This window comes from Lissotriton helveticus, chromosome 1_1 (assembly GCF_964261635.1).
Source record: "Lissotriton helveticus chromosome 1_1, aLisHel1.1, whole genome shotgun sequence".
NCBI classification, from domain to species: domain Eukaryota; kingdom Metazoa; phylum Chordata; class Amphibia; order Caudata; family Salamandridae; genus Lissotriton; species Lissotriton helveticus.
Genome location: NC_136057.1, coordinates 629,202,168 through 629,220,487, shown reverse-complemented (window position 1 = coordinate 629,220,487; position 18,320 = coordinate 629,202,168). Strand labels below are relative to the sequence as shown.

The following is an 18,320-nucleotide window of genomic DNA, read 5'->3' as shown; positions in this document are numbered from 1 at the left end:
AATTTTTCTAAAAAGGAATTAAACAAATTATTTTAGCTTTTTGGCTCGAATAGCCCAGGCCCAGGATAGAAATTTGGCTAGGGCACAAGCATAAGGTACATTACTGTCCGAAATAAGTATCCTGATTGCCACAACATGACTCCTAGTCCCCAGCTGCCGGCATAGGTTTTTGAGCCAGACCCTCCTTGGAGTAGCATACTCGCCGCAGACAAACAAAAAATGTGCTAATGTCTCTGGTTTAGCAAGACACGATGGGCATAAATCAGACATTTCTATACAAGATTTCCAGCTTTTAGTGAAGGTGTTAAGTGGTAAAGTTCCCGTTCTAAATCTGAAATACAAGGCCCTATCAAAGGGTTTTCCAATTGTATCCAGGTATAGTTCCCGCCTGGGACAGTCTTTGAACATCAAAAAGTTCTCTGTTAACCTACCTAGGGATGTGCTAGAGTGTCTTTGAGAACAAATCCAGTCCCAATAAAGTTTTTAAGTGTTTGCTTTGGGGGTGAGGTTCTACTTAGCCATGATTCAAGTTGGCCCACCTTAGTTAATAGGCTTTTCATGTCTTTTAGCCATTTGATTTTATGCCAGCTTGGTGATGACATAATTTCTTTAAGGCCTCTGGCATATCCACTCAGTTCTTCTACCCGCCAAATACGGGCCCATAGTAGTAACGGGCGAAATTTCGCAATTTCGCCAATCTGGGTACAGCCAAGGTCCATGAATAAAGGAAGTGTCGGGGTGCCTTGTGGAAGGGACATTATTTCTCTGCAAAATTTGTTCTCAGATCTTTGCAGAGCGTCGATGGACGAAAAGCCCCAAAGTTCCGCTCCATAAAGGGCAGAGCTAACACCTTTAGCTGTATAAATCTCAAGGGCTGTTCCTATAGGTCTTGTTGTACTGGAACGTTGCTCTCTCAAAATGGCGCCTGTAATCCTTTTGTGGCTCAACAGCATTTTGTCTAGGTGTGGCATCCAATCCATTTTGTCCGAAAGGCGTATCCCAAGGTAATCGAAGACTTTCACCCTTTCCAGGAACTCAGCGTTTAGGGTGGGGGAACGCACGTGTTGTTTCGGTGAATTGAGGACAAGGTACTTCGTTTTGTTTGTATTTATGACCAAGCCTCGAACGGTACAAAATGATTGAAAATTGTCCAAAAGTCTCTGGAGTCCCATTGGGGTTTTGGAGATTAAAAGCGTATCATCCGCGAAGAGGAGGGTTGGTATACGTTCGCCAGCCAGGGATGGCTCATCAGATGGATGTTTAAGGAGATGCTCGACCACCCCATTGATGTAAAGAGAGAAAAGGGTGGGAGCCAGAACACATCCCTGGCGGACTCCTCTCTCGACCGGAATACTGCCCGTTTTCTCCCCTCCAGGGCCCCACCTGACTTGGGCAAAGCTGTCCTGGTGTAGTCTGACTAGTAGAGATAATAGATAATGTGGTAGCCCCATGTCAGCCAGTACTTTCCATAATAGGTCCCTAGGTACGAGGTCAAAGGCAGTCTTTAAATCGATAAATGCGAGATAAAGACTGCCCTTGCCTATCACCACAACCTTCCAATATACCATCATGAGCCTGAATGCTTGCTCAATCGTTCCAGTGCCCACTCTGAAACCCGCCTGAAAGTCGGAAAGGATTTTATTTTCTTCTACCCAGTTAAGAATTCTGAGTAACAGGACTTTGCCGACGACTTTTTGGCTGGTATCTAGCAAGCTGATCGGCCTATAGTTAGATGGGTCATCCCTCGAACCTTTCTTATGGATGGGGACCACCTCCGCCCCCTTCCACGATGAGGGAATAGGGGCACCCCTACAGATGGCAGCAAGGAGGGAGTGAATCAATTTACCCCATTTGGCGCTATCGGATTTTAGCAGATCCCCGGGAATCCCATCAGGTCCGGCCGCTTTTTGTGGAATAATAGAGCTTATTGCATATTCCACTTCCTTTAGCGTAAAGTCGAAGTCACTGGGGCAAGATACATAATTAGTGGTAAACGGAAATATGACAGACCCTCTCCCGTTGGAGCCGCCGTGACAGGAGTAGAGTTTAGAGAAGTGATCCTCCCACACCTGGCTTGGGATGTTACAGGTTAACAGATCACTGTCTGGTCTGTTACGTGCCCTTATAGTTTGGATTTCCCTATAGTCCCTTTTACCCAAAAAAGGTCCCCTATAGTTTTCATGGCTACTTCATAGATAGGTGTTACCTTATCTACTGCCATACATGGATCTATGAAGCTAATTTCATCCTGTGTGCCTTTAATTACCTCTTCTATAGTGGACAATTTATCAGTATTACACAAGATTTTATTCCACTTAAGGCGTCTTCCACAAGAGGAGACAGTAATCTCCTGTGGACAGCTCGGTGGTGCTAGCGGCGCTCCAGTGGACCAAAAATTCATTAGGGTTAAGGAAAGTGAGTTATGGTCACTCTCTAGGGTAGGAATAACAACCATATCGATGACCAAACTCCAGAGCCCCCGGTCCAACAGAATATAGTCTATCCTTGTGGAGTGACCAACTCTGTTGAACGTTGGGGCACCCATCTGGTCAGAACGTGTACGGCCATTGGCTGCTCTTAATCCAAACTCTAAGGTAAGTGCATTAAGCTGCATTGCACTGCGAGTCCATCGCTTGATAGGTGGAATAGAGAGGATGGGAATACCCCACCTACTGTCCTCTTCTCCTAAATCAGGTATTCCTTCTAAAGGGAGTGGTTCATATGTGCAGTTAAAATCTCCTGCTATTATGATATGGCCAGGTTCGCTCTGGTCCCCTAATTGAGCCTCAAGCTCCGCTACTGTTGGTGAGATACACCCATTTTTAGAACCTCTAGCGTAGACATCGTAGAGATCTACAAGTAGTCCCCCACGTTGGCCTGATAGAGAGATACCAAGGATATCTGGGTTTCCTGCCTTCTTTATAGTTATCCGACAGTTGAGCGAAATGCTTACCCAGATAATGAGCCCCCCTGATGGCCACCCCTTCCCTGCAATAGGTTTTACAGCTGGTGTGAAAAATGTGACAAACCCAACATGGTGCAATGGCTCGGTGATCCAGGTCTCTTGGAATACACAAATCTTGTGGGCGTCAATCAGGACATTCCACTCCGGGAGGCCTAATTTCCTAGAGATCCCCGCAAGGTTCCAACTAAGGATTTTTATCTCACCATGTGTTGGATCACCGTCGGGGATAACAATAATTTTAGAATTTGGTGGGTCTACACTGTCCTTAGTTAATGCGTGAGGGAGTGATATTAAAGGTGTCATTGTTGGAAATTCGAGGCATATGGGGAAGGATGTGGCTGGCGAAACATCCTCCATGTCGTTATTAGTGGTAGCAAGATTTGTATCTGGACCTTCCATAAAATTAAGTCAATCTACCTCATCTAACACACAGTACCTATTTGGATGGACGAATTGTGAAAATGAGGGGTCGAAAGAAGAGGGCAAATCCTGCCATGGCTGTTGCCATTGATGGTTAGCAGATAGTGGGGGCTGAAGGGATTGCTGCCACTGCTGAGCAGACTGATATAGGGGTGGTGGATGCTGGAAAGGTTGTTGCCACTGAAGGCTAGCATGGTGTGGAAATAAAGATGAGAAATGTGCTGGCTGTTGCCAGTGTTTAGTGGTATGTTGAGGGGGATACACAGGCCCTCTATTATTTAGAGGAGGAAGCCGATGGGGATTTGATCTTGGCGGCATGGGGAGGAAGTAAGACAAGGGGAGTGGGTTAATTTGGGCAGTAGAACCACTGTTGGGTGTGTTACATATGTAACTGGCTACCCCTATATCCCTAAAGTTAACTGTGATTACATCCCCTGATATTGTTTTCTTACTCCTGCCCACCCAGTCCCCTCTACGCACAGTAAGAATTTCACCACTCATATTATTAGGTAAAGGTTTGTGTAGTTGAAGCCACTGGGCACATTTGTTTCTTAACTCTACAAACGTTTCTTTTACTCCCTCCTTCAGTGGGGGAACAGCTGTCAGTACAACCACAAAAGGGGAGACTTCCGGTGGCAGGCTAATTGACTTAAAACGTGCCTGCTTTTGCTTAGAGCCTTCAGGCTTGTTTGTAGAGTGAGGAACTGCAGGATTAGTAGGCTTTCCTGCGAGATCTTTCGCTTGTAAGGTGGTAGTTTTATTTCCACCAGCTGATTGTTGCAAGGTCGAAATAAGACCCACCGCCTTCGGAGTAGATAGAGGTGGGGGTTGAGCAGAATTATTCCCTGCTTGGGACAAGTGTAGTGCAGCTGAATCCTTGGTGACTGATGGTATTATTGCTTTGTTAGATGCATCTTTAGGCAGCTTGGCACAAGGTGAAGGCTTGGGAAGCGTTTCTTTAATTCCTTGTAACTGGGCAGACCCAGGCCCATTCATCTTATTGGGCCACTTCGAATTTATTAGCGACGTGAGTCTGTCGAGTTTAGAGACTAGAGGCTTTATTTGTGCTGCTATTGTGGCCTCAAGGTTCTGTTTAAGATCTGTTACCATGTTTTCAACCCAACAGGGTATGCCTGGCGCCAGGTGCGGAGTAGGCGATATCAAGTTGTGGTTCCTGGCTTTAGCTGTGGGTTTTTCCTTAGACTTCGTCTTGGACGCTACCTTTGTAGGGATAATAACCCTTCCCCCAGAATCGATAGGTACATGAGGTGTTACTTTATCCATTTGCCCATCTAGGCTTGGCTCCGTCTCTTCAGATGTCTGACAGGCTTCTAGATCTGGGGTAGCCTCAAGATCAACAAAGGACGGATCCGAGTCAGATTGGGTGACTGACAAATCAACAGCATTCGGTACTGTGACTGTGCCAGCAGTAGTCAAGGGTAGGGGTAGGGAACAATTGTTCAAAGCTTGTTGGGAGGGTGAATTTGCATTTGCGAGAGAGCCCAAGGAAGAGCGCCTAGCGTTCATGAGGTCCAGGGAGACTCTTTTTTCCAGCAATACAATACTTTTATCGATGGACTCATTCACTCGTGAGATAAAAAGATCTATAGGACCAGTCACTTGTGCTACCCCCATGGCTTTTTTGGTACAGCTTCTAGTTCTATTGCGCATAGCTGACATCTGTGGTACTGGGCCAGATGCAAAATGAGGTCTCAAGAAGGCGGTAAGTGATAGGGCTAGGAGGCGGCCACTATATGTTTAGAGAAAAGTTGGTAATCAGTGCCGCCTACCTTGCTGATGGATTTAGGGCGAAGATGGAGGGGTTCAGGGCCAGGGCCGTCCTCTGCCGTCCTTGAACGGCCTTAAACGGCCCGCTCTTTGCCCGGTCTTCGCCCCGGCCTTAGCCCCGCGCGCGTCCCGCGTGCGCGTTGTTGCCACTGCTTATCTAAGGAGAGGTCAGGAGGAGGGGGCGGGAAGAGGACCAGCTGCGGCCAATCCACGCCGCTAGGCACGCTGGTCCTCGCAGTCCCGCCTCTGCCCTTGGTGGTCAGCTGTTGGTTCCTGAAGGCGCGTTGGTGCTCAATGCACGTCGAGGGACAGGAGGCTAAGTCCACAAATGCCAAAGTCTTTGCCTACGAGCGGCTCCCGCGGAGCGGGGGCCGCGAGGCGTGGCGAAGTGGCCGGAGAAGAACAAAAAGCAGGAGCAGCACTCCAAGCAGGTAGGGACCCAAGGCGCACTCACTCCGTTCAGATTTTATTGGGAGGAGGGGGCGGGAAGAGGACCAGCTGCGGCCAATCCACGCCGCTAGGCACGCTGGTCCTCGCAGTCCCGCCTCTGCCCTTGGTGGTCAGCTGTTGGTTCCTGAAGGCGCGTTGGTGCTCAATGCACGTCGAGGGACAGGAGGCTAAGTCCACAAATGCCAAAGTCTTTGCCTACGAGCGGCTCCCGCGGAGCGGGGGCCGCGAGGCGTGGCGAAGTGGCCGGAGAAGAACAAAAAGCAGGAGCAGCACTCCAAGCAGGTAAGGACCCAAGGCGCACTCACTCCGTTCAGATTTTATTGGGAGGAGGGGGCGGGAAGAGGACCAGCTGCGGCCAATCCACGCCGCTAGGCACGCTGGTCCTCGCAGTCCCGCCTCTGCCCTTGGTGGTCAGCTGTTGGTTCCTGAAGGCGCGTTGGTGCTCAATGCACGTCGAGGGACAGGAGGCTAAGTCCACAAATGCCAAAGTCTTTGCCTACGAGCGGCTCCCGCGGAGCGGGGGCCGCGAGGCGTGGCGAAGTGGCCGGAGAAGAACAAAAAGCAGGAGCAGCACTCCAAGCAGGTAGGGACCCAAGGCGCACTCACTCCGTTCAGATTTTATTGGGAGGAGGGGGCGGGAAGAGGACCAGCTGCGGCCAATCCACGCCGCTAGGCACGCTGGTCCTCGCAGTCCCGCCTCTGCCCTTGGTGGTCAGCTGTTGGTTCCTGAAGGCGCGTTGGTGCTCAATGCACGTCGAGGGACAGGAGGCTAAGTCCACAAATGCCAAAGTCTTTGCCTACGAGCGGCTCCCGCGGAGCGGGGGCCGCGAGGCGTGGCGAAGTGGCCGGAGAAGAACAAAAAGCAGGAGCAGCACTCCAAGCAGGTAGGGACCCAAGGCGCACTCACTCCGTTCAGATTTTATTGGGAGGAGGGGGCGGGAAGAGGACCAGCTGCGGCCAATCCACGCCGCTAGGCACGCTGGTCCTCGCAGTCCCGCCTCTGCCCTTGGTGGTCAGCTGTTGGTTCCTGAAGGCGCGTTGGTGCTCAATGCACGTCGAGGGACAGGAGGCTAAGTCCACAAATGACAAAGTCTTTGCCTACGAGCGGCACCCGCGGAGCGGGGGCCGCGAGGCGTGGCGAAGTGGCCGGAGAAGAACAAAAAGCAGGAGCAGCACTCCAAGCAGGTAGGGACCCAAGGCGCACTCACTCCGTTCAGATTTTATTGGGAGGAGGGGGCGGGAAGAGGACCAGCTGCGGCCAATCCACGCCGCTAGGCACGCTGGTCCTTGCAGTCCCGCCTCTGCCCTTGGTGGTCAGCTGTTGGTTCCTGAAGGCGCGTTGGTGCTCAATGCACGTCGAGGGACAGGAGGCTAAGTCCACAAATGCCAAAGTCTTTGCCTACGAGCGGCTCCCGCGGAGCGGGGGCCGCGAGGCGTGGCGAAGTGGCCGGAGAAGAACAAAAAGCAGGAGCAGCACTCCAAGCAGGTAGGGACCCAAGGCGCACTCACTCCGTTCAGATTTTATTGGGAGGAGGGGGCGGGAAGAGGACCAGCTGCGGCCAATCCACGCCGCTAGGCACGCTGGTCCTCGCAGTCCCGCCTCTGCCCTTGGTGGTCAGCTGTTGGTTCCTGAAGGCGCGTTGGTGCTCAATGCACGTCGAGGGACAGGAGGCTAAGTCCACAAATGCCAAAGTCTTTGCCTACGAGCGGCTCCCGCGGAGCGGGGGCCGCGAGGCGTGGCGAAGTGGCCGGAGAAGAACAAAAAGCAGGAGCAGCACTCCAAGCAGGTAAGGACCCAAGGCGCACTCACTCCGTTCAGATTTTATTGGGAGGAGGGGGCGGGAAGAGGACCAGCTGCGGCCAATCCACGCCGCTAGGCACGCTGGTCCTCGCAGTCCCGCCTCTGCCCTTGGTGGTCAGCTGTTGGTTCCTGAAGGCGCGTTGGTGCTCAATGCACGTCGAGGGACAGGAGGCTAAGTCCACAAATGCCAAAGTCTTTGCCTACGAGCGGCTCCCGCGGAGCGGGGGCCGCGAGGCGTGGCGAAGTGGCCGGAGAAGAACAAAAAGCAGGAGCAGCACTCCAAGCAGGTAGGGACCCAAGGCGCACTCACTCCGTTCATATTTTATTGGGAGGAGGGGGCGGGAAGAGGACCAGCTGCGGCCAATCCACGCCGCTAGGCACGCTGGTCCTCGCAGTCCCGCCTCTGCCCTTGGTGGTCAGCTGTTGGTTCCTGAAGGCGCGTTGGTGCTCAATGCACGTCGAGGGACAGGAGGCTAAGTCCACAAATGCCAAAGTCTTTGCCTACGAGCGGCACCCGCGGAGCGGGGGCCGCGAGGCGTGGCGAAGTGGCCGGAGAAGAACAAAAAGCAGGAGCAGCACTCCAAGCAGGTAGGGACCCAAGGCGCACTCACTCCGTTCAGATTTTATTGGGAGGAGGGGGCGGGAAGAGGACCAGCTGCGGCCAATCCACGCCGCTAGGCACGCTGGTCCTCGCAGTCCCGCCTCTGCCCTTGGTGGTCAGCTGTTGGTTCCTGAAGGCGCGTTGGTGCTCAATGCACGTCGAGGGACAGGAGGCTAAGTCCACAAATGACAAAGTCTTTGCCTACGAGCGGCACCCGCGGAGCGGGGGCCGCGAGGCGTGGCGAAGTGGCCGGAGAAGAACAAAAAGCAGGAGCAGCACTCCAAGCAGGTAGGGACCCAAGGCGCACTCACTCCGTTCAGATTTTATTGGGAGGAGGGGGCGGGAAGAGGACCAGCTGCGGCCAATCCACGCCGCTAGGCACGCTGGTCCTTGCAGTCCCGCCTCTGCCCTTGGTGGTCAGCTGTTGGTTCCTGAAGGCGCGTTGGTGCTCAATGCACGTCGAGGGACAGGAGGCTAAGTCCACAAATGCCAAAGTCTTTGCCTACGAGCGGCACCCGCGGAGCGGGGGCCGCGAGGCGTGGCTAAGTGGCCGGAGAAGAACAAAAAGCAGGAGCAGCACTCCAAGCAGGTAGGGACCCGGAAAGAGATCAAGGGGGCAAACGGCCAAATCGCGATAGTGGGGGAGAATTTTGTGAAGCCCCACTTGCTGGGGAAACCAGTTCCCCGAGGGTGCAAGGTGAATCAATGGATAGGGCGACTAGTGGAAATATTAAAATTCTCTCCTGGAATTTGGCTTGGATCAAAAGCAAATTAGCTTCCCCTGATTGGGGTCTGTTCATAAAAAAGTGTGATGTCTGTCTAATGCAGGAGACGTCGGCGCTGGAAGAGATCTTGATGGGCGGTTTCGCCACTTTTAGTATACCGGCTACAACGAAGGGCAGGGGTAGACTATCGGGGGGTTTAAGCACCTGAGTGGGCACACATTTGGGTGCCGAAGCAGTCCATATATCAACGAATTCACCGGATGTTCAATGTGTCCCCCTAACGCTCCCAGATTCTACACAAATTGCCCTACTTAACATCTACTCGAGGCCTACGCAGAGCGGGCAAGAATCTGGAACCATTCACTAACTGAGGCAGTTCATCCCGACCCTTGACCCAGCAGTCGTTCTAATAGTAGGTGGTGACTTTAACTGCCAATTTGAGCCCCTTACCAACGCAGGCTTAGATGGATTAGCCGATAAGGACCAGTACTGGCGTATCCCTGAATCGCAGATTGTACCAGTTGGAGCATGGACGCCGCTAGTTCTTCAAATAAACTCTCTTACCCTCTCATCTTCTTTGAGGGCTTGCAATGGGAGGACAAAATCAGACAGACCTGGTTCATCAACCTTTAATAGAGAAGGGCAAAATTCCCTAATTGACTATATCCTGGTTGAACTCAGAACTTGGGATAGGGTTCTGGATTTCCAGGTTTATCCGAGGAAAGATAAAGTCAGGATCAGTTAATGATCCTTGCCCTCGATCTGTTGTAAGATCAACTATGGACCAGATAGCCCCGTATTAGCAAACACCTGCAATGTAATGTTCAGTTCAGGTATATACCCCAGCTCCTGGAAGAAAACTATACTTAAGCCATTACTAAAAAAATCTCACCTAGGTGTAGAGGACACTAAGAATTATAGACCTATAGCTAGTCTACCTTTTCCGGCTAAAGTGGTGGAAAAATTGATGAATCAACAACTCTCCAAATTCATTGAAGATCATCACCTGTTAGATGACACCCAATTTGTTTTTCGTAAGGCACATGGCACCGAAACAGCTTTAATCAAGGCCTCTGAAGAAATAAGAACTATCATGGACCAAGGTGGCACTGCAGTGCTCATATTACTGGATCTCTCTGCTGCATTTGACACGGTCGATCATACTACTTTGATCGACCGTGTCACTACTATGGGAATTCAGGACAAAGCAAGAGCACTTCTTTTATCATTCTTGTCGAATCGAACTCAGGCAGTCACTCTGGGCCCTTTTAAATCAGCCCAACTCACACTCCCATGTGGAGTCCCGCAGGGCTCATCCCTAAGCCCGACACTTTTTAACATTTATGTTTCGGATCTAGCCAGGGTCATCATGGCTAATGGGATGAGACTTACATCCTATGCCGATGATACCCAGGTAGTGCTTGCCATTAACTACAATGGAGACAAGGTAGCAGCTAATTTCCAAAAGGGCATGCTGGCCATAAGTAGCTGGATGGCCAGTAACTGTCTAAAATGTAACTCCGACAAAACGGAGGTTATCCTCTTCGGCAAACTGTCCCCCACTTGGCAGGCACCTGGTGGCCATCCAATCTGGGACCTCCCCCAAAACCAGTCACTAAGGTTAGGAATTTAGGCATCATATTTGATGATAGACTGACCTTTTTACCACATGCCAATCTGATGTCCTCCTCAGCCTTTCACAAACTTCGTATGATCAAAAAGATCTTACCATATCTCCCCCTGAGTTCGGGCAAAACACTGACAAGCTCCATGGTAATGTCATCATTAGACTATTGCAATGGTCTGTTTGCCAATGCACAAAGCAGGGTCATACAAAAACTGCAAACAGTCCAGAATGCAGCAGCAAGGGTGTTGTCAGGAACACCCAAGTTCAAACCCATTTCACACATCATAAAAAGCTATCATTGGCTGTCAGTGAGGAACCGGACAAAGTTCAAGGCCCTATGTATCGCGTATAAAGCTCGCGTATAAAGCCTCCCGTAAAACAGGTCCCCAGTTTCTCCTAAACCACCTGGCCACATAGATCCCCAACCGTCTGCTGCGATCATCCAATGCCTTCCATCTCTTTGTGCCACGTACAAGAACTGTCTCATGGGGCGTCAGGCGTTTTGTTGTTACAGTGGCCAAACTCTGGAATTCCCTTCCGTTTGAGATTAGGGCATGTCAGTCCCTTCTGAGTTTCAGAAAGATGATAAAGAACTGGTTGTTTAATCAATAGCTTCCCTTGCAGACCTGTCCGCTGTCCATAGCGCCGCGACGCCCCAGGGCAGTTGTTCGCTTTATAAATGTCAAAAACAAATAAATAAAGATAGTGATCACAATGCCCTGGTTATGACACTGAAACCAGGGAGTCTGGGCCTGTCTAACCCCGTACCAGAGTTCAACCCTGTACAACAGCCTCTCTTGCTAACTAATAACAGGCAGAGAGTCAAATGGCCACACATACAGGGCTCCCCAAATAAACTTGCAGGCATATACCAACATGCTTTGCCTCAGTTGATAGAAATGGGAGAGATTGGGGATATGGACACGCATCCAGGATTAGTGGATAGGCCTCTGGAAATTCATAAACAGTTGGCTGCTAAATTGTTCGTTGTGTTCTATCCTGAAGGAAGCAAAAAGGCAAGTCCGGTTATAACTCATCCCTGGTATAATGCCAACTGTCGGAAAGCAAAAAAGATCTGCTAATCGCTGTCAAAGCGAAGGATAAGCCAAGCATTAAGCAATGCCGGCACAAGTATAATCAGGCTATTAAAAGGGAAAAGAAAGAATGGGAAGCTAATAGATGGGAGGGTCTTAGAATAGCACTTAAGTGCAAGGACTCTAAATCCTTTTGGGCGATTGTCACCTCGGGGGTGAGAGAGGGTAGATCAGCGATCGAACCCAACATAGCAGCTGCTGTCTGGGAAGCACATTTTGGAGCCCCATATGCATATTTTGGCGAAGAGGGTTCCTCGATCCCAACCCCAGGCCTCCTCCATGAGTATGGATTGGAGGGGGCCAGAGATATTACGTCCTGTGAGGTTGAAGCCGCAATAGTCAAACTTTTACCCAATAAGGCGCCTGGCCTGGATAAGCTTCCGGGGGATCTATTTCGGTATTAACCGAAAATATGGGCACCTTACCTGGGTGTTCTTTTTACTGCCATATTAAAGGGAGTGGATCCTCCAGACACTTGGGGCGGCGCAGAGATAGTCCCTATCCACAAAAAAGGTTGTCCCCTTCTGCCGTCTAACTGTAGGCCTATCAGTTTGATAGACATCACTCAAAAACTGATGGGAAGGATCATCTTAGATAGAGTCCAGGGTTGGATAGAGGAAAATGAGATCTTGAGTACCCTGCAGGCTGGTTTTAGGATGAGTATCTCGACTCTCGACCAGATATTTAGACTCCAGGTATTGTTCTGGAAAATGGTGAGTGTGGAGGGTGGCAGCTTCTAAGTCATCTTTGTTGACCTGAGGTCAGCATTTGATCTGGTGCCAAGGGATAAGCTGGTGAGTGTATTGCTCGATCTGTGCCTACCAATTTACTTATTGGATGTGTTAATTAGACTTCATACTGATAATTATGCTCAAGTTAGGTGTGGGAAGCACGGAGAACTGTCTGCCCGCTTCCCAGTGAAAAAGGGGGGTGCGCCAGGGGTGTGTCCTGGCCCCCACCTTATTTTGTCTTTACATAAATGGGCTCATAGACCACCTACTTGGAGTTAAGGATAATTATGCCCCCAGGCTAGTCTCAGGTCGGGTGCCCGCGTTGATGTTTGCGGACAACACCCTGTTGTTGTCCCAAACATCAACGGGCATCCAACGTACCTTGGATGGTTCTGCTGCCTTTTGTGCATTGAGAGGGCTAGAGATAAATTTAGCCAAGACCAAATTTATGATTTTTAATCCCCCCAGGCACACTCGTCCAAATCCACTTTTGAATGGAACTCCACTGGAGCGAGTAAAGACCTTTGAGTACCTAGGCATCACCTTGACAGAACATTTTGACTGGGGTATGCAGTCAGCTAAGGCTGCTCTTAGGTTAACTCAAGTGGCGGGGGTATTTCAAAAGTGCATAGAATGTCTGAATTCAAGCCAGCGGCCCCGGTCATAGAAATTTACAAACTACAGGCTAGAGCGGCCTCTATGTACGGGGCGGAACTTTGGGGTCACCAAAGCTCATCCAACCTCATGAAGGTAGAACACACCTTCATGAGGAATTTATTGGGTCTTCCAGTCAGTACACCGCCTGTGCCCCTACGCATGGACTTGGGGCTAGTCCCGATAGAGGAGGAAGTAGCTCTACGGCCACTGACGTATTGGAGAAGATTATGGTCAGTGCCCAAACTAGCCTCTTACAAAAATGAATTTCTGGAGGTCTGGGCAACACTGAGAATAAAGAAAACCCCGTGGCTCTCACATATTAAGGCAGTTAGCACCAAGATCGGCCTACCCGAGCTTTGGGATACTCCTGAAGTAACTTGCCCAGTGCTATCCTGGGCAGAGTTGGCCTACAACTTCAGGCATCATAACTTACTGTCTCTTTATAGGTGCCCTACAGTGGGAAGACTAACAGCAGAGTTTCTTCAACTAAAAATAGAACCAAAAAAGGAGGACTTTTAGACCTGATTTACCCCGCATTGGCGAGGAAACTCTATATGCAATTTAGGATTGGTAGTCTCCCGCTTAGGGCATTTACTAGCAAATGGGACACCAGCGAGAACACCGTGTGCCCAGCATGTAAATACAATCTTGAAGATGAACTACATGTCCTTTTTTTTGCCCGGCTTATCAGGCCACACGGAAATGCTGGTTGATACCAATTTGTAGAAACTTAGGTTTCAGATACTGCGCTCAAGCCTTCAGAGTCTTAAAGTATGACACTCATCCCCCCATTTTTTTTGCTGTTTTGCGGTTCTTAATTGGCATGTGGCACAGACGTAGAAAATTTACTTACAGACTCATTGTCAATATGATATTGTACTAATTGTACTAAATGTAATGTTTCGATAACTACTCAATGTTTAATTCGTTTTTAGATATTCGATTTTTTTTTTGAATATATACTATTTATGTTTTTAATCCTCGTGCGTTGAATGTATTTTATCTGCACTTTCATGGTCCTTTGTGACCGAAATAAAGTTATTGAATGAATGAAATCACTGCAGAAATGTAACAACCCCTCCCACCTTCCAAGTCTTAAGAATCCAACAAGTTGCTGGTGCCTGGAGGATCTCAGAAGAGCCCCCCTCATGACCTCAGTGGAGCTCCTGCAGGACCCTTGTTAAAAGGCTGCAGAGGGATCCGGGGTGCTTGCATTTGTCTGCCCACCGTAGTAACTGCTGCTTAGTGAATCCAACATGGGTGCTGTAACTTGACCAAGGAATGTACATTTTCAAATGCTCACCTTGCTTAGAAACCCTTAGAATTTAAACTGGTGCTATACAAAAAGCTGCATTTCTATTATGCTGTAATAAAACGTTGTTCTTTCCTCAGTTTAATAATTAAGAAATTATTTTGCTGCAACTTACTGCATAGATTATCCACACATTCATCGTCAGGTGCACATTTACTGCACGGCCGACCAGCTTCGTAAGGTTTTCTATTATAATTTCCTCTGGAAATGACAGAAATATCATAGTTAGAAAGGTAAACCACAAACACATGGCATAGCTAAATAACAATCTGAGCACGAAATTAACATAAAGGTTCTTCTGCGCTGTTGTGTTATCCTACTTCCAATATATCCAGTACAGTAGGGGTAATTCATAGAGATCATTTTGGTCTAGTGTAATACCTTGTGCAATTGAAGTTGGGCTTAAGGATTCCGGCAAAATGGTGTCACCGAGTGTTACAGCGCTAAGGGCAAGACTGCATCCTTTAACAGATTAGAGGGGGTCAAGGGAAGGGTCAAAGGAAACCCAGATGGCATACCCTGCCACAGCCCACCCAGCCTTTTGTTTCCAATTGTCCTGAATTTCAAAGTAACAAGACTGAAAAGGTACAAAAGTATTGAATGTAGGTCTAGTTAATAGTCAGATGCAATTGGCCACAGACATTTAGACGGGTCAATAGGGACTTACCTGTCAATAACCGGTGGGTAGAAGGAGGCTGCTATAGCCTGGGAGACCTCTATCCAAGGGAAGAAATATTTCCTGACAAGGGCCATTCAAGGCATGCCTGGAATATGTAAAACCGACTAGGATATCTAGAGAAATCTGGGTGGATTTCACAAACACTCTGACCGGATTAGTTACCCTGGAGTCAAATCAAATCAAATCAAAACGAGCTTTATTCGATTTTAGGCGTTATAACATCATAAAAGCAGACAGTTTAAAACATTTCATCTTGCTTCAAAATATACATAGGTAAACATAAATAAATACAAAATACATAAAAACTGTTAATCTCGCTATAACTAAAAATACAGAATATTTGGCAACTATACTAATAATATTCCCTCAGGGGTCTGAGCATTTAGGATTTTCCTTGCACTGAATATACTTTTTAGGAAACCCACCATGGTACCAATGCAATAATAATTTTCCAACATCTGTAAATACATAAAAGCAGGGCGGCATTGTCTCCATCCTCCCTGTTTTGATAGAGGTACAATCCATCTTCGTGGTTCATTTACATAGTACTTACAGAATAAAATTGCATGAATGGTTGTTTGTAAAGAGATGTTGTCACAAGGACATGGGCATAATTCCCTTGACCAATTATTCATAACCGGATGACTAACAAGACGGTGGAAATCCCAAAATCTAAAGCGTGTTAACACGTACCTATCGTACCCCCCCAGACAGCATAATAGGTACGGTTGGATGTTATACGTTATGGCGATTAGTTGATGCTGGACCACCGTGGGTTTATTTATTTCTAAAACTAGCCTATTCTCTTTCAGAATAGTCATACAAACGTTTTTGAATTCCTTCTGATGTATAGAATTTAATATTTCAGGCAGGGAAAAATATTCTGGATGCACAATGTCATGCATGACATTTTTTTACATATTTTAACCACATAATCTTACTGGCATAATCTAGTTTCACTGCATCGGTTAGAATTTCCTTGTTTAGACCTGTACTGGTAGAGGTCCAGATTCTATGCCAGAGCAGCACTGGTTGTACCTTAATTAGGTCTGAAATGTATGGTACTCATAGCTTGCTGTGGCAGTTCAAGACAGGTGTGCTAGCAGGAACTGCCAAAATAAATCTTAAAAACTTGTTTTCAACATATTGGATTGGGGCACAATCGTGAAACCCCCATATGCCCGCCTCAAAGATTGCAATGCTCACGCATTTAGCCTGGTAGATTTTCAATAAAATTTCAGGTGGTCTTTTGCCCAGTTTTTTAGTAAAACTGATCAGGGCCGCGGTAGACTTCATAAACAGAAGGCTCCTGGTCTTGATCGCCTGTGCCCAAGACCCAGTGCAGTTAAATAGAACACCCAGATATGTAAAGTTGTTGATAGGTTCTACCCTACACCCCCCAGCTTGAAAACTCCTATGCTTTTGTTTCCCTCTTCCACAGGTCATTATAAAACTTTTCTTTGCATTCATGTTTAGACCCAAGTTAACCATAAAACTAGTATAATAGGTAAGAGCTCTCTGTAATCCAATCTGGGTGCATGCCATAAGTACCACATCGTCTGCGTAGAGAAGGGAGACAATCGGACTCTTGTTTACATATGGCGGGTCCCTCCCGTTTGACACCAACTCCTGTTTTAGTGCGTTTGTATAAAGAGTGAACAGGAGTGGTGCCAAAACACATCCTTGCCTCACTCCCCTCTCTACTTTGAACGGTGCGGTACACTCTATATCGCGGTCTAAAAAAATTAATTAATGTTGGGTCTACCATAAGATCCCTAAGGATACTCCACAATTTGGTGTGTATGACACAGTCAAATGCGGCTGTAAGGTCAACAAATGCCAAATAAAATTTTCGTAATTTAGCCTGCGTAAATTTTCCAATTAAAATACTAAGATTAAGAGCCTGCTTGTTGATTCCTAAACCAGATCTAAAACCATACTGTACATCACTTAAAATATTATTTTCATCTGCCCATGTTTGCAGCCGATCTAAAACAATCCTTCCTGCTACCTTCATAAGGAAATCTAATAAAGATATCAGGCGGTAGCAGGTGTGATTTTCCCGATCCCCCTTCTTAAAAATTGGGACCATAATCGATTCGGACCAGGTATCAATAAATCCCTTTGCGCAGCATGCCTGTAAAACTCGTGATAAAATTGGAGTCCAAAGATGCGGGGATGACTGGAATAGATCAATTGGTACTCCGTCCGGGCCTGGGGCCTTACAACACTTACTAGCTTTTATGGCCCTAATTACGTAGTTCAGAGTAATATAAAGATCGATAGGTAAAAAATCCAGGCGATCCCCTCGGACTCACGTCTAGGGTTTGTTTCCCTCTCTGTAGCATTTTGCAGGGTGTAAATATGTGAAAAGAAATCCACGCAAGTGTTTTCTTCTATTGCTACCTCTATGGAAGGCGCATCAGACTCAATAGTGAAAAAAGGTGCATTGACAGCCTGCCAAAAAGGGAGCTGTCTTTGCTTGTTGAAGCTTCTTTGAGGTTTTTCCAAGCCTTATCTTTCATTTCATTTTTCCTAGTTTTCTAGCTTCATTGTACAGCTTCCTGCATCTCCTAATTTCCTCCTTATCTCTTACTGTCTTGTGTAGGGCTTCTTTTAGATTAGTGTAGGTTTTTGTACAGTTATTATCAAACCATCCCTTTCTCCAGTTACGAGTGCCTTTTCTTTCTACTTGCAGCAGGCTTTTGACAACCTTAGTGATGTGGCAAAAGGCGTTCAAAATGCTATCCTGCGATGGACTATCACTTAAGAACATACCAATAGAATCGGACGCCTTGGTAACAATTTGCTTACTCATCTCTAACGGGTCCTAACTAGACCAGCATAACGTATATCCATTTTGTCTACCTATTGCTACATTTTGTACCCATGCCACTTGGTTGCAATATTTCCTTACTGCTATAGTTGGAATTGTTATGTTTACGCTTAAGGGCAGGTGATCGCTCATTACGTTTTGATGGATTTTGAAGCCAGTAACATATCTTGCATGTCGGTTTGCCATGATTATAAAATCTATTGTCGATTCCGCACCTCTGCCTATAGTCCACGAAGTCCACCGTCCACCGTAGTTAGGCATAAACATTTTGCAAAGCCAAGGTCATAAAGGAATAAGATCTCGTTAAACATCTCCCCTTTATCTGAGTGAGAAAAATGAAATGTCGGGTCATCTTCGTCCGTTGTTAAACCACATGTTCCTAACCCTGCTAGCGGGCATAAGTTAACGTTAAAATCCCCACCCCAGGCAGGAATTATTTTGCTCTCTCCTTTTGATTTTAATTAACTAATATCCTGGCTAAGCTTCTTTAATATAGTGCCCATTTGCCCTTTTTCTATGTTATTGTAGAAATTGATTACAGCCAATATGCATTTGACACCCATGTGGATCAGTACAATCTGGTAATACATTTCAGAACTAAGTATTTCAATCTTTGAAGCCCCGATCTAATTTG

At 47.7% G+C, this 18,320-nt stretch overlaps 1 protein-coding gene across 2 annotated transcripts in view; it reads right to left on the bottom strand.

Moving 5' to 3' along the window:
* Positions 1-18,320, bottom strand: part of LOC144814965 (glioma pathogenesis-related protein 1-like) — a 546,100-nt gene that overhangs the window by 60,276 nt on the left and 467,504 nt on the right. For both annotated transcript variants that reach the window (XM_078674148.1, XM_078674149.1), the window contains one exon: positions 14,287-14,372. In XM_078674148.1, coding sequence (XP_078530274.1) covers positions 14,287-14,372 — 86 coding nt within the window. The remainder of the gene's footprint in view (positions 1-14,286; positions 14,373-18,320) is intronic.